We start from the raw sequence: 15,046 nt of genomic DNA, 5'->3' as shown, positions 1-15,046 counted from the left end.
TGTTCCACAAAACCGTCAATCAAGAAGATTACCCTATGAGTCTCAAAGCGTGTTCCATCAAAACGCGCTTTGTTCCTAGATTTTCATAGAAACCAAAGTACTACCACGGGAAAAACAGCCCTTATGTGGTTATGCTTTACCAAAGAATTTGAGCCGAACCAAGACAAAATAATCGTAGACACCGAAGAGGAGTGGGACTCTAGAATTCCAAACCTCTTTTGAAAAGAACCTCACACCTCCATTGCTACAGGACCCGTAACAAAAAGGTGTACTAATGATTCTTCCTACGAGAGGCGGCACGAACATCTTGACACCAGTGGTATTCCACATCGCTTCAAATTCACCTCCAATAGAACCAAATTGCACACTGCCTTCCATGCAAAGAAGGACATCTTAAGCAGTATAATATTGTTTCAAATAAATCCATCCACCAATGAAAATTTCCAACTCTGTCAGATAAGATCCCAAGCAAACTTAATTGAGAACTCTTCAGAGGACGAACTCACCCAAACCATGCAATCATTTTGATCAGGATATAAGTTAACTTCCTGTATTTGTTGAACCAAATGGATGGTTAACCAACACTTCAAGTGCTCGACATTCTAGCCCCTATCACCAAAAAACTCTACTAGCAGCATGTGGGGCGGATCATTGATAGGGATCAATTCTACCAAGGGAGAGTTGAAAAACCACAAATTATACCAAAAATCTGCAAAACCTTTACCCACACACCATCTAATGCTGCTTTCCGCAATATTTCTAATGCTCTCCAAGCGTCTTCATGAAGAGGGAGGCCTGAGGACCTGAACTTGAATAGGATGGCAGCCCTTAATATGCTTGGAGTGCATAAAATCTGCCCATATTGAGTCTTTCTTCCACAAACGCCACCAGAGCTTGCAAGCAAAGGCTGAACACATGTCTTCAAAGGAACGAAAACCCAGCCCACCATCTTCTTCTACTAATAGCAAGGTTTCTCCCAAGACATCCAATGAATGCCTTTTGAACGAGCATCCTTATTCCATAAGAAGTCATTACATATCCTACCCAACTTGACCAAAATTGACCGCGGTGGGTCCAGCACTTGCAGTAAATATATAGGCATTAAGGTAAGCACATGCCGCAATAATATCAGTTTGCCCTCTGATGAAAGCAGCCTTGAACTCCAATGGAATAGACAATCTCTCATCCTAGCTACAATAAAATCAAATAAACTACACATGGTTCTTCCCTTTGATATTGGTCCCCCCAAATAAGTAAGAGGAATATGCTGCTACTAAAATCGTAGCTTCAAAACCACCACCTCACAATGCTCCTCATTAGCCCAGGTAAATATAATAAATGAACTTTTGTGTATGTTAATTTTTTGACCCGAGTAAGCTTGATAAGATTCCAAAAATGCCTCCAAAGCATCCAAACCGCCCTCTAAACAACGAGTAAATATTAAAATATCATCTGTGAACATGAGGTAAGGTATTCATAACCTAGAAGAGACAAAGAACCGACTCTCATCTTGACAAAACAAGTGATGCAATCCCCTACCTAAGAACTCTGCAACCAGCAAAAACAAAGCTAGAGAGAGCAAATATCCTTGGTGAACTCCCCTCATTGCTTTAAAGAATCTCGTTGGAGATGCATTGATCAACACTGAAAACCAATTATTCAACAATGTTCTAAATATTAGGTGCACCACCCACTCATGAAAGTTGAATTGCCGAAGCATAAAAATAAGGAAGTTTCATTCTATCCTGTCATATGCCTTCTCCATGTCAAGTTTCAGCATCAAGTTCGGGCATCTCACTCTCCTATCGAGATCCAATGCCATTTCCTGCACAATCAGAATGTTGTCAAAATGCTCCTGCCATGGACAAAACCTGATTGCCAAGGCGAGATCAGTTTAGGGAGCAAAAGATTAAATCAGTTTGTTAAAATTTTTGAAATAATTTTCGAACTTAGATTGCATAGGCTGATAGGCCTGAATTCTTGCTATTTTGTTACTCCTGGCACCTTTGGAATTAAAACTATCAGTGCACTAAAAAACCCCCTAGGTTGGGATGCCCCTTTGAAAAACCCCTGAATTGCTTCTAATAATTTCTTTTAAATAATTGACTAACACTCCTGATAGAAACCTGCTCCGAACCCGTCCGAACCTAGAGCACTATCCTTTGACATCGAGAAAACTGCTCCTTTCAATTCATGCAACAACAGCAGCTATTGCAGACCCTCATTGTCCTCTTGACTCAATGTCAACAGTGAAAAATTCAAGATCAAGTCAGCTCTAGCTTCACGCTCCGATGTAAACAGCTTTGCATAGAAATGGGCAGCCGAATCTTTGATACTTTCTTCATCTTCGATCCATTGACCTGCATCATCCTTGATTCTCGATATAAAATTGAAACTTCATCGCTATTTAACAACTAAATGGAAAATTTTGGTATTCGCTTCCCCTTGTTGGATCCATTTGATAGTCGATTTCTGTTTCTAGTATTCATACTCTATGGCTAATGCATGCGCATGTTTTGCCCGAGCCTCCCCTAATCCCATCTTAGACATATCATCACGGGCAGTATCAAACTCCTTATATCATTTTTGCAAATTCTCTTCAGCTTCTATCACAACCTGGAAAATGTCTCCAAAGGACTGCTTGTTCCAACCACGAAGTTTACTATTTACATTCAATAATCTCTAAAAAAAAAAAAAAAAAACCAATCATACCACCCTTGCTAATAGGTATAAGCCAAGCTTCTTGAACCACTTTCTTGAAGCTCGAGTGCTTAGTCCAGACATTTAAAAAGCGGAAAGATGAACTTCGTAACCTGTTCGCTCCACACTTGATTAACAATGGAGTGTGGTCAAATCTGCCTTGCAACAGTTGGGACACCTTTGTCACTTCAAAAAGATCTGTCAAAGTTTCATTTGCTAATGCCCTATCCAACCGCTTCCACACCTCACCATTGGTCCAAGTAAAAGGCGATCCATCGAAACCGACATCCGAAAGACCACAATTGAAAATGGCTTTGTTAAATTCCTCCATATTATAGCCATTTGGAGGTGCTCCACCAGACCATTCACTAACGCTAGAGATCACATTAAAATCACCCGCCGCTAACAATGGGCCTGAAAACTGCTCTTGAACATCTTCCATCATTTTCCACAGGTCCCGCCGACCCATCCTTGTACATTTGGTGTAAATTGCTGAAAAATTTAGAGAAAACCCCACCCATGATATCACCATATGAACCAACTGATCACTAAACTCATGGGGTACCAATGATAAGTCATCATTCCAAAAAATCCAAATTTTACGGTCAAGGAAAGATTGAGCATTGGAAAATTTCAAGATGCGACAAAGGAATGGTAGTAAATCAACACTCGTCATGGGCTCCAATAGAACCAATAATCGAATACTATTTTGAGTACATAATTTATGAAGATATTATTAGTTATTAGTTATATGTATTATTTAATGTATTTTAGTGTATGTAATATATTGATATTATCAATTATATTAATAATTATACATGTTTACTAATAGAAATTATTAATTAGTTATACTAAATTTACTAATACATTTATACTAAATTTCTAATTACTCTTAACACAATAACACTTTTTTCTTAAAAAAAAATACAATAATAACTTAATGATTGTATTTGTGTCAAAAGTAAAAACTTGATTACTTTAGTTGTATTTGTTTCATCGTGTCAAATTGTATTCAAATAATTTTTGTTGTATGGGTTTCAATTGTGAAATTATAATGGATAATAATTTGATAATATGTTGGTGCTTTAGAACTTGATTATTTGCTAAAATTTAACTATAATAAAATTATTTGACAAAATTTTATTAACCCTGCGAGGCAGGGGGAGCGGTCTCCTACCCCAACCCCGCCCCGTTACCATTCCTATCGAAGACAGGCACACCCTTTTATCCCTAGCAGCAGCTGACACTTTTATCCCTAGCAGTAGCCGATGCTCTTCTAATGCTTCTCTCTCTCTCTCTCTCTCTCTTCTCATCATCCTCTCTGTTGCCCTTCTCCCCTCGAATCTCTGCCAATTATCTACAGTTGTCTTCAATTGTCCATGTTTTAATTTTATGATGGCGTACACCAGGTTTATCTTCAATTGTCCATGTTTTAACTTTATATATGTTACGGTAAAATTAGAAATTTCTTATATCCCATTTCTAAAGAGTCAGCGAATCAAACATCAACTATAATAATGATACACATCCCTGTTATTGAATCAAACAGATATATTAGAATGACTGACTCCATTCCAAATTCAGGATGAATATCCTAAATCCGAATCCGATTCTAAGGTGCGAGCCAAATGCCACCTTAAAATATAAATGAAATAGGATACCAATATGAATTAAATTTCCTACAATGCATTAGTAGGTTTGGATGCCACATCATTTTAATTTGAATTTTTACTCCACATCTTGTATACGTGACATGCTTCAAGTTGTAGGAAAGATTTATTCTAACAATATACTTGGAAAAATTGTTGGTGAGAGTGTGTTATAACTTTTAAAGTTACAATGCCTTTAATATCCCTATTTTCCAATAAACAAATGGAACTGAAATTCGCATTTAGATTGTCAAAAAATTGACACCTTAAAAAATCTATCTACGAAAAGAAAATAATCAACTTCAGCCAATAACAGAAAAAATTATAAGTAAACGCTGATGCTCTAATTAGTAATTCTAGAAGAATTAATGACAAATTAAGGGCGATAAGGATCGATTTGTTCAGCATTTCTGCTGATTACGAAGTATTCCTGTTTTCTGTAAGCTGGCTGGAATTGACCATGTCATATCCTCATGAAAAAAAAATACTATCTAGTTTTCTTCCGAGTCTTGCAATTCATTTTCCAGCCGACAAGTTTGAAAACCATGGTCCAAAGGAAAAAAATGTACATAGTAGAATATTTTTCAAGTATGACTGTTTAATGTTGAAAATGCAACTTTCAGAGTAGCTGATTTGCGGACATGCAGATGGAGTCCATCTCAAATTCGATGTTTTCTTACGTCCTGATTTCGTTTCTCATGATCCGATCCTGCAATGGAACCGATAGAATCAGCCAAAACCAAACCATGGCCGATGGTGAGACTCTGGTCTCCTCAGGTGGAACTTTTGTGCTGGGATTCTTTAAACCCCCAGGTTCCATTAACCGATATCTGGGAATATGGTACAAAAGATCTCCTGAAACGATTGTGTGGGTTGCAAACAAGGTAAGTCCACTAACAGAATCAGATGGAGTTCTAACAATCCACAGTGATGGAAATCTTGTACTTCTCAATGGAACGAAAAGGATCATCTGGTCATCGAATTCTTCTTCGGCAGATGCTCAAATGAACTTGGTCGCAGAGCTCTTGGATTCTGGAAACCTTGTTCTTAAAAGACAAGATGATTTTAAAGCAGAAAGCTATGTATGGCAGAGCTTTGATTTCACAACTGACACACTTCTTCCTGGAATGAAGGAAGGAAAAAACTTGCAGACTGGCCAAACTTGGTACTTGACATCATGGAAAAATCAAAATGACCCTTCTCCTGGAGAATTCACTTACAAACTTGACACTATTGGGTTGCCTCAGTTTGTTCTTCGCAAGGGATCAGAGAAGAAGTTCCGCACTGGGCTGTGGAATGGACAGAGATTTAGTGGTTCTGCTGTGAGGTCCAGCATGTTTAATGCACCTGCTTTTGTTTATAATGATACAGATATATACTATACGTACGAAATGAGGGATAGTTCAGAACTCTCGAGGGTAACGTTGGATGAGTCAGGCATGATTGAACACTATATGATGAATAAAGGAAGTTCTGATTGGAAACTCATGTATAAGCTGCCCTATGATATGTGTGGAGAATATGGTAATTGTGGTCCTAATAGCATTTGCAAGACCAATAGTGATCCAATTTGTCAGTGCTTGGACGGATTTGTTCCGAAATTGAAAGGAGATTGGGATGCACTAAATTGGTCTGGTGGATGCATGAGGAGAACCCCCTTAGATTGTAAGCCCGGAGAAGATTTTTTAAGGCTTGGAAATGTGAAATTGCCTGACCTCTTAAACTTTTGGCTGGATCAGAGCATGACCATTCGGGAATGTAAGAGAGAATGCCTGAAGAATTGTTCTTGTACTGCTTTCACAAACTCAAATATTACCAACGGAGGTAGTGGCTGTCTGATGTGGTTCGGTGACTTAATTGATATTCAAGAATATGATGACAATAGCGAGCAAGATATATATCTACGGATGCCAAAATCAGAATTAGGTAAACTATCTCCACAATTTCTCATTTCGTTGTTTAGCCATTGTAATGTAATTTGTAACACTCGGGCCTTGAATCATTCATGGAATGCATCCTTTGGTTTCTTCAGTAAAGATTTAACCTGCTAAACAGTAGGGATTCACTTCACTTGTCAGCATTATGGATGCAACCAGTGAAAGTCTGTTCACTGCTAACAATGAATTTTCTCAAGGCAGATGCAATCCAAAATCAGAAGAAGAAAAGAGCATTGCTTATTCTAGTGGTTCCAATAGTTTCTGGAGGGATACTTGTCCTTTGCTTCGTCATATGCTGCACGATTCGGAGAAGGAAGAAGAAAAGAGGTATCAGGGACTTGTCAAGCCTTACCATCCATTTACATTTCAAAGTATCATTCCTTTTTTTAAGTTCTTGGTTCTAATTTTAATCTTGTACTGCAAGTACAATGCAACTGTACCTTCAGAAAAAGGTAAAGCCAACAGAAAAATTATAGTCCACTCACCAGGAGCAAGTTGTTGTAGGTATGAAAAAGAGCAATGACGACATAGAGTTGCCATTGTATCAGTTGGAAGCTGTGACTTTGGCTACTAAGAGCTTCTCCTTCTCCAATATAATTGGAGAAGGTGGATTTGGACCTGTTTACAAGGTACACTTACTTATGTTCTAGCTTCAAAAGAATTGAATAAAATTATTACTTCTTATTTGAATATTTTAGGGTCGATTGGAAACTGGAGTAGAAATAGCAGTGAAGCGACTCTCACAAACCTCTAGGCAAGGTCTGGGAGAGTTTAAGAATGAAGTTATTCTGATCTCCAAACTTCAACACCGAAATCTTGTGAGGCTTCTAGGCTGTTGTCTTGATGGAAATGAAAGGATGCTAATCTATGAATACATGACCAACGGGAGCTTGGACTATTTTATCTTCGGTCTGATTTTCTTTCTTCAATCTTTAGCAGCTAAGATCAATTAAAGATGGCTGACAAAAATAACAGAGAACCGACTGATAATACCACATCCTGCCTGCAGATCAGAGTAGAAAAAAGTTGCTTACTTGGAAAAAACGCTTTGAGATTGCCCTGGGAATATCAAGGGGACTTCTTTATCTTCACCAAGACTCCAGATTAAGAATTATCCACAGGGATCTCAAGGCTAGCAATGTTTTGCTAGATAATGAGTTGAACCCAAAAATTTCTGACTTCGGCATTGCTAAAAGTTTTCGAGGAGACCAGACAGAAGGCAAGACAAGGACGGTGATAGGAACATTGTAAGCACGACAACAACCATTTGTCATGGATTTGAGAAGTGGCCATTTTTTGACTTAAAATCTGATGTTTCGTGCAGTGGCTACATGTCCCCTGAATATGCATTTTCTGGGACATATTCAGTCAAATCTGATGTATTCAGTCTTGGTGTGCTCTTACTGGAGCTTGTGAGTGGCAGAAGGAATAGGACACTTGACCATTCAAATCAGCATCAGAGTCTTTTAGGACATGTAATGAAACATAGAGCAATTCCTCTCTCCTTTCTCTTACACTGAATTTCTGCACTTTTAAACATAACCAGGCCTAGCATGTTTTTAAATCTCCAGGCATGGCTGTTGTGGACTGAAGATAAGGCCTTGCAGTTAATGGATGAGTGCTTGAAGGAATCATCTGTCGAATCCCAAGTGTTGAGATGCATTCAGGTGGCTTTATTGTGTGTTCAGAAACATCCAGAGGACAGGCCGACAATGGCAGCAGTCGTCATCATGTTAAGCAACGAGACCGTGTCATTACCTCAACCAAAGCATCCTGGTTTCTTCTTAGAAGGCCATTATGCAGGGGTATCTGAGACTTCAACTGAGGAAAGATTAAGAACTGAAAATGCAGTGACCATAACTCAACTGGAAGGAAGATAGAGAGGAACCAAGTTCATCCGAGTACTTGGTTGGCCTTGAAAAAGCTCCCGGAAGAAACTGGAGGGCTCATTTTTGCAGCCCGCTCTGAGCCCCCTAACCTCCAAAAAAGCCTTCTAGGCAACATTTTGCCCCAGTGGAAGAGAAAATCCGGTTATGCAATATAAAGTCAGGTTTTTTCAATTGAAACTGGGAAAAATGTTCCTAATAGAACATTAAATCACTTGAAACTGGTCCTCAGCCTTTGTATTATGGAGAACAACTAATCAATAGCTTGGCAACTTGGTCGTAATTTAGAGATTATGTTCAGGTTTTGGCACATGACAGTACACAAGTTTTTGCAATTTTCCGTATGAAGTCTCAACAGTCCGGGCTTTTAATATTTCTAATTGTTTAATGGTATTATTTTAGTTTCTAATTCCGTTAAACAAAGGAAGAAAAGGTCCATTAAATTTAGCAACAGATCAAGTTTTTTTTTTGTGTCTTTTTAAATATTGTATTAAAATAATTAATAATAACGTTAGTAAGTTTTTAATTAAAATCAGTAAGTATATGTCTAAAAGGGTAAGTTTTAGTTAGAAATAGAAATTTACACTTTGAGTAATGTAATTTACTTATAATTTGACAAAAGTTCTTTTTGTTTAAATTAAACTTACTAATACTAATAGTAAAAACAAGAAAATTTCAGTGTAGTTCCAAATGTTTTACTTTTTTTTTTTTTTGTCAGCAACGATACATTTGTATAACCTACTCTATCCTAATCTAGGGGGAGGGGGAGCTATGGCACAACTCTTAGATTTTTTTCGCCGTCATACTCTTAGATTTTTTTCGCTACTGGTAAGGTTTGGACCCTCACCAATAGCCCAAGGTGGCCACTGAGCCATTGGCCCAATGGTTTCCAAATGTTTTACTTGAGCCATCCTTTTCTTGAATCTCTTCCAAACCCAAGGAAATTTCAGCGTAGTTTCCAAGCTTTTTGAACGGGCCCGTTCAATACATGAAGCAACAGTAGGCGTGGGTTCAAATACGGATACAATATACGTGTACAAGCTTTACTATAATTATTGATTAACTTAAGGACTCTTCTGTGAGTTGCTCAATAGCCAATTAAAGTGTGCCAACTCAATTATTAATAGTCCAGTCGGTAAATGATGCCAATTCAAATTTTAATAGTAATTAATCCACTTTTTTCTTTCACTCCTCCCTTCTAGACGTTCCCAATCAGTGTTGCACTACTATTTTTTGCCGCATGCCTACATAGAAGGGATGAACTTTCTATCAGAGGTTTTTTGTTTTTTCAGAAATTGGCCCTCATATTTGAAAAGTATGTCCAAGGATCCTATAAAGTCCCAATTTTGCCAGTTAGTTATATGTTGCAAATCTCAACCAATATGATGTTCATACAAAAGTTTCAGAATTAATTCATGCTGAGGTGTAAAGTCTAAGGGTTAAATAAGAACAATCATGGTAATTTGCTATTATACCAGTTTTTCCAAATCAGATGGATTGGCTATTTTTGAGGGAAGGGGGGGGGGGGGGGTTGGGGACGAGGGGGAATGAAGGGTGTTTGTTAGTAGGAGAATGAGGAAGAGGAAATGGGCAGGAGTGGGAAGAGATTGAGTTAGCTCGTGGCGGAGAAAGAGTGGAGGTTGATTGCTATCGGGGGATAAGATGAAGGAGGTGGTTTGCAATGCCATGAGAGGGAGAGGGACAATAGCAGTTGGGGAGAAATTGATAGGGATCGTCATTGGTTGTAAGAGCGGATTAAGAGGAAATGTTGGATGGAAAGAAAAAAGTTGATTAATTAACGTAAAAATTTGACTTCGCAACCTTACCAACTAGACTCATTAATAATTGAGTTGGCACTAGGGTTGAAAGACGAACTAAACCATTTAATACTTGAAATCGAATTCAACTCGATGACAACTCGTTCAAGTTTGATTTGTCAACTAATCAAATCAAGTTTGAATAATGATTTGTATTTGATAAATTTTTAAGTTTGGTTCAAATTGGACTCGAATAGTATATAAGTGAAATTTACATGTAACATGTTCATGTCACCTGAGCTCAACTTGAGTTCTGTTCAATAAAACCTCATTCAACCACGACTCGAAAAGTAAACAAGTCAAATTTGAAAAAAAAAAAAATTGAACTTATCAAAATAATCAGACAAATTTGAACGCTAAAGTGTTCAATGTGTTTAGACCCGTTTATATCCCTAGTTGACACACTTTTATTAACTATTGAGCAACTTATGGAAAAGTCCATAAGTTACTCAATGACCGTTGTAAAGCTTGCCACGTGTATACCTATGCTTTATAACAAACAATGATTTCGGTAAACTATATTGTTTGGTAGATCTATAAAAGTGTCTTATAAATCAACAAGTTAAGATACTTCAAATGTACAGATAGTGAAATAGGATATCATTAATTATGGATTAACTTTCTTAAGCATGTACATTAGCGAGTTTAGATGCAATATCATCTCAATTTGAATTTTAACTTCACATCTTGGACATGTGACATGCATTTAGTAGTAGGGATGATTTATTCTAACAGTATCGTAGGAAAAGTTTTTGGAGGAGAGTGTTATAACTTTTAAAGTTATCTTTAATATCCCTATTTTCCAATAAACAGATGGAACCGAAATTCGCATTTAGATTGTCACAAAAATTGACACCTTAAAAATTCTTAAAATTGCAAGTAAACGCCGGTGCTTCGGTTAGTAATTCCAGGAGACTTGATGACAAATCAAGAGCGATTGACAATGTCATATCCTCATGACAGGAAATATCTAGTTGAGTAGTTTTCTTCCGAGTCTTGCAATTCATTTTCCAGCCGACAAGTTTGAAACCCATGGTTCAAAGGAAAAAAATGTACATAGTAGAATATTTTTCAAGTATGACTGTTTAATTGTTGAAAATGCAACTTTCAGAGTAGCTGATTTGCGGACATGCAGATGGAGTCCATCTCAAATTCGATGTTTTCTTACGTCCTGATTTCGTTTCTCATGATCCGATCCTGCAATGGAACCGATAGAATCAGCCAAAACCAAACCATGGCCGATGGTGAGACTCTGGTCTCCTCAGGTGGAACTTTTGTGCTGGGATTCTTTAAACCCCCAGGTTCCACTAACCGATATCTGGGAGTATGGTACAAAAGATCTCCTGAAACGATTGTGTGGGTTGCAAACAAGGTAAGTCCACTAACAGATTCAGATGGAGTTCTAACAATCCACAGTGATGGAAATCTTGTACTTCTCAATGGAACGAAAAGGATCATCTGGTCATCGAATTCTTCTTCGGCAGATGCTCAAATGAACTTGGTCGCAGAGCTCTTGGATTCTGGAAACCTTGTTCTCAAAAGACAAGATGATCTTAAAGCAGAAAGCTATGTATGGCAGAGCTTTGATTTCCTAACTGACACACTTCTTCCTGGAATGAGGAAAGGAATAAACTTGCGGACTGGCAAAACTTGGTACTTGACATCATGGAGGAATCAAAGTGACGCTTCTCCTGGAGAATTCACTTACAAACTCGACAACGTTGGGTTGCCTCAGTTTGTTCTTCGCAAGGGATCAGAGAAGAAGTTCCGCACTGGGCCGTGGAATGGAGAGCGATTTAGTGGTTCTGATGTGAGGAGCAGCAGTTTTATTGCGCCTATTTTTGTTTATAATGATACAGAAATATATTATACGTATGAAATGACGGATAGTTCAGTACTCTCGAGGGTAACGTTGAATGAGTCGGGCATGATTCAAGCCTATATGATGAATAAAGGAAGTTCTGATTGGATACTCATGTATAAGCTGCCCTATGATATGTGTGAAGAATATGGTAAGTGTGGTCCTAATGGCATTTGCAGGATCAATAGTAATCCAATTTGTCAGTGCTTGGACGGATTTGTTCCAAAGTCAAAAGGAGATTGGGATGTACTAATTTGGTCTGGTGGATGCAAGAGGAGAACCCCCTTGGATTGCAAGTCAGGAGAAGGCTTTTTAAAGCTTAAAAATGTTAAATTGCCAGACCTCTTGGACTTTCGGCTGAGTCAGAGCATGACCACTCGGGAATGCGAGAGAGAATGCCTGAAGGATTGTTCTTGTTTTGCTTTCACAGACTCTAATATTACCAGCGGAGGTAGTGGCTGTCTGATGTGGTTCGGTGACTTAATTGATATTCAAGAATATGATGACAAATATAGCGAGCAAGACATATATCTACGGATGCCAAAATCAGAATTAGGTAAACTATCTCCATAATTTCTCATATTCGTTCTTTAGTTATTGCAATGTAATTTTAACAACTTGGGCATTGAATCATTATTGCAAACGTCAACGTACATTAATTAGTCGTATGCATCCTGCGGTTCCTCCCAGTGACGTTGTCAGTAATGCCTTTAATCAGTTAAAGATTTAGCCTGCTAAACAGTAGGGATTCATGTCACTTGTCAGCATTATGGATGCAACCAGTGACAGTGAATTTTCTGAATGCAGATGCAATCGAAAATCAGAACAAGAAAAGAGCATTGCTTATTCTAGTGGTTCCAACAGTTTTTGGAGGGATACTTGTCCTTTGCTTCGTCATATGCTGCACGATTCGGAGAAGGAAGAAGAAAAGAGGTATCAGGGACTTGTCAAGCCTTACCATCCATTTACATTTCAAAGTATCATTCCTTTTTTTAAGTTCTTGGTTCTAATTTTAATCTTGTACTGCAAGTACAATGCAACTGTACCTTCAGAAAAAGGTAAAGCCAACAGAAAAATTATAGTCCACTCACCAGGAGCAAGTTGTTGTAGGTATGAAAAAGAGCAATGACGACATAGAGTTGCCATTGTATCAGTTGGAAGCTGTGACTTTGGCTACTAAGAGCTTCTCCTTCTCCAATATAATTGGAGAAGGTGGATTTGGACCTGTTTACAAGGTACACTTACTTATGTTCTAGCTTCAAAAGAATTGAATAAAATTATTACTTCTTATTTGAATATTTTAGGGTCGATTGGAAACTGGAGTAGAAATAGCAGTGAAGCGACTCTCACAAACCTCTAGGCAAGGTCTGGGAGAGTTTAAGAATGAAGTTATTCTGATCTCCAAACTTCAACACCGAAATCTTGTGAGGCTTCTAGGCTGTTGTCTTGATGGAAATGAAAGGATGCTAATCTATGAATACATGACCAACGGGAGCTTGGACTATTTTATCTTCGGTCTGATTTTCTTTCTTCAATCTTTAGCAGCTAAGATCAATTAAAGATGGCTGACAAAAATAACAGAGAACCGACTGATAATACCACATCCTGCCTGCAGATCAGAGTAGAAAAAAGTTGCTTACTTGGAAAAAACGCTTTGAGATTGCCCTGGGAATATCAAGGGGACTTCTTTATCTTCACCAAGACTCCAGATTAAGAATTATCCACAGGGATCTCAAGGCTAGCAATGTTTTGCTAGATGATGAGTTGAACCCAAAAATTTCTGACTTCGGCATTGCTAAAAGTTTTCGAGGAGACCAGACAGAAGGCAAGACAAGGACGGTGATAGGAACATTGTAAGCACGACAACCATTAGTTCTGGATTTGTGAAGTGGCCATTTTTTGACTTAAAATCTGATGTTTCGTGCAGTGGCTACATGTCCCCTGAATATGCATTTTCTGGGACATATTCAGTCAAATCTGATGTATTCAGTCTTGGTGTGCTCTTACTGGAGCTTGTGAGTGGCAGAAGGAATAGGACACTTGACCATTCAGATCAGCATCAGAGTCTTTTAGGGCATGTAATGAAACATAGAGCAATTCCTATCTCCTTTCTCTTACACTGAATTTCTATACTTTTAAACATGACCAGGCCTAGCATGTTTTTTCATCTCCAGGCATGGCTGTTGTGGACTGAAGATAAGGCCTTGCAGTTAATGGATGAGTGCTTGAAGGAATCATCTGTCGAATCCCAAGTGTTGAGATGCATTCAGGTGGCTTTATTGTGTGTTCAGAAACATCCAGAGGACAGGCCGACAATGGCAGCAGTCGTCATCATGTTAAGCAACGAGACTGTGTCATTACCTCAACCAAAGCATCCTGGTTTCTTCTTAGAAGGCAATTATGCAGGGGTGTCTGAGACATCAACTGAAGAAAGATTAAGAACTTTAAATGCAGTGACCATAACTCAACTGGAAGGAAGATAGAGAGGAACCAAGTTCATCCGAGTACTTGGCCCTGAAAAAGCTCCAGGAAGAAACTGGAGGGCTCATTTTTGTAGCCAGCTCTCAGCCTCCAAACCTCCAGAAAAGCCTTCTAGGCAACATTTTGCCACAGTGGAGGAGAAAATCCGATTATACAAAATCAATTCCGGTTTTTTCACTTGAAACTGGGAAAAATGTTCCCAATATATAAAACGATTAAATCCTATTTATGTATCAAGCTCTACTTGGAATTCTATTAATTATGGAAGTGGAGGAATAAAAAGGTATTCAGGGATGTGTTTGTACCCACTTCCTGCTGAGCATGTGTTTCATGAGATGCTGAAAATCAAGTCAAATTTCAACTTCTTCAAAATTAGTTTCATGCTTAGAAAACTTGAACATTAGAATCTTTGGATTAATTAGACTCGTTTACACCCGTACACTCAAATAATACTTTTCTTTTCTTTTCAATTCTCCCCAACCACAATCGTATAATTCCTTTTTCTATCCACATTAAGATCTGTACAATTCTTGACCTTATTATTTGGTTCAACTTATAAATACGCCTATTTCTTGCTTTTATTTATTTATTTATTTTTTTGTAACAATGACTTCCATTTTTTTTTGGTAAGTTTTGATCAAAATGGACTAATTTTAAACTTTGTACACATTTGTATGATTGATCCTTTCTTTATTTTTTTTATCAATCACTCCAT

At 38.0% G+C, this 15,046-nt stretch overlaps 3 protein-coding genes across 3 annotated transcripts; 2 read left to right on the top strand and 1 right to left on the bottom strand.

Annotated features, from left to right (window-relative positions):
* Positions 1-2,208: 2,208 nt before the first annotated feature.
* Positions 2,209-3,169, bottom strand: LOC140036377 (uncharacterized). Its single transcript, XM_072077763.1, has 2 exons — positions 2,713-3,169; positions 2,209-2,360 (listed from the first exon to the last, which is right to left on the bottom strand). Exons 1-2 carry the CDS (start codon positions 3,167-3,169, stop codon positions 2,209-2,211), a joined length of 609 nt encoding a protein of 202 aa, XP_071933864.1.
* A 1,789-nt stretch (positions 3,170-4,958) lies between these two features.
* On the top strand, positions 4,959-8,619 carry LOC113732624 (G-type lectin S-receptor-like serine/threonine-protein kinase At4g27290). Its single transcript, XM_027258539.2, has 7 exons — positions 4,959-6,275; positions 6,488-6,613; positions 6,791-6,915; positions 6,985-7,195; positions 7,296-7,533; positions 7,611-7,761; positions 7,858-8,619. The coding sequence occupies exons 1-7, from the start codon at positions 4,991-4,993 to the stop codon at positions 8,164-8,166; spliced, it is 2,445 nt and encodes an 814-aa protein (XP_027114340.1). The 5' UTR covers positions 4,959-4,990; the 3' UTR covers positions 8,167-8,619.
* A 2,298-nt stretch (positions 8,620-10,917) lies between these two features.
* Positions 10,918-14,639, top strand: LOC113732623 (G-type lectin S-receptor-like serine/threonine-protein kinase At4g27290). The gene is made up of 7 exons (XM_027258538.2): positions 10,918-12,406; positions 12,658-12,783; positions 12,961-13,085; positions 13,155-13,365; positions 13,466-13,703; positions 13,778-13,928; positions 14,025-14,639. Exons 1-7 carry the CDS (start codon positions 11,119-11,121, stop codon positions 14,331-14,333), a joined length of 2,448 nt encoding a protein of 815 aa, XP_027114339.2. The 5' UTR covers positions 10,918-11,118; the 3' UTR covers positions 14,334-14,639.
* Positions 14,640-15,046: the final 407 nt, after the last annotated feature.

This window comes from Coffea arabica, chromosome 2e (assembly GCF_036785885.1).
Source record: "Coffea arabica cultivar ET-39 chromosome 2e, Coffea Arabica ET-39 HiFi, whole genome shotgun sequence".
Taxonomy (NCBI): Eukaryota; Viridiplantae; Streptophyta; class Magnoliopsida; order Gentianales; family Rubiaceae; genus Coffea; species Coffea arabica.
The sequence above is the reverse complement of the archived record's forward strand: the minus strand, read 5'-3'. Positions and strand labels throughout refer to the sequence as shown.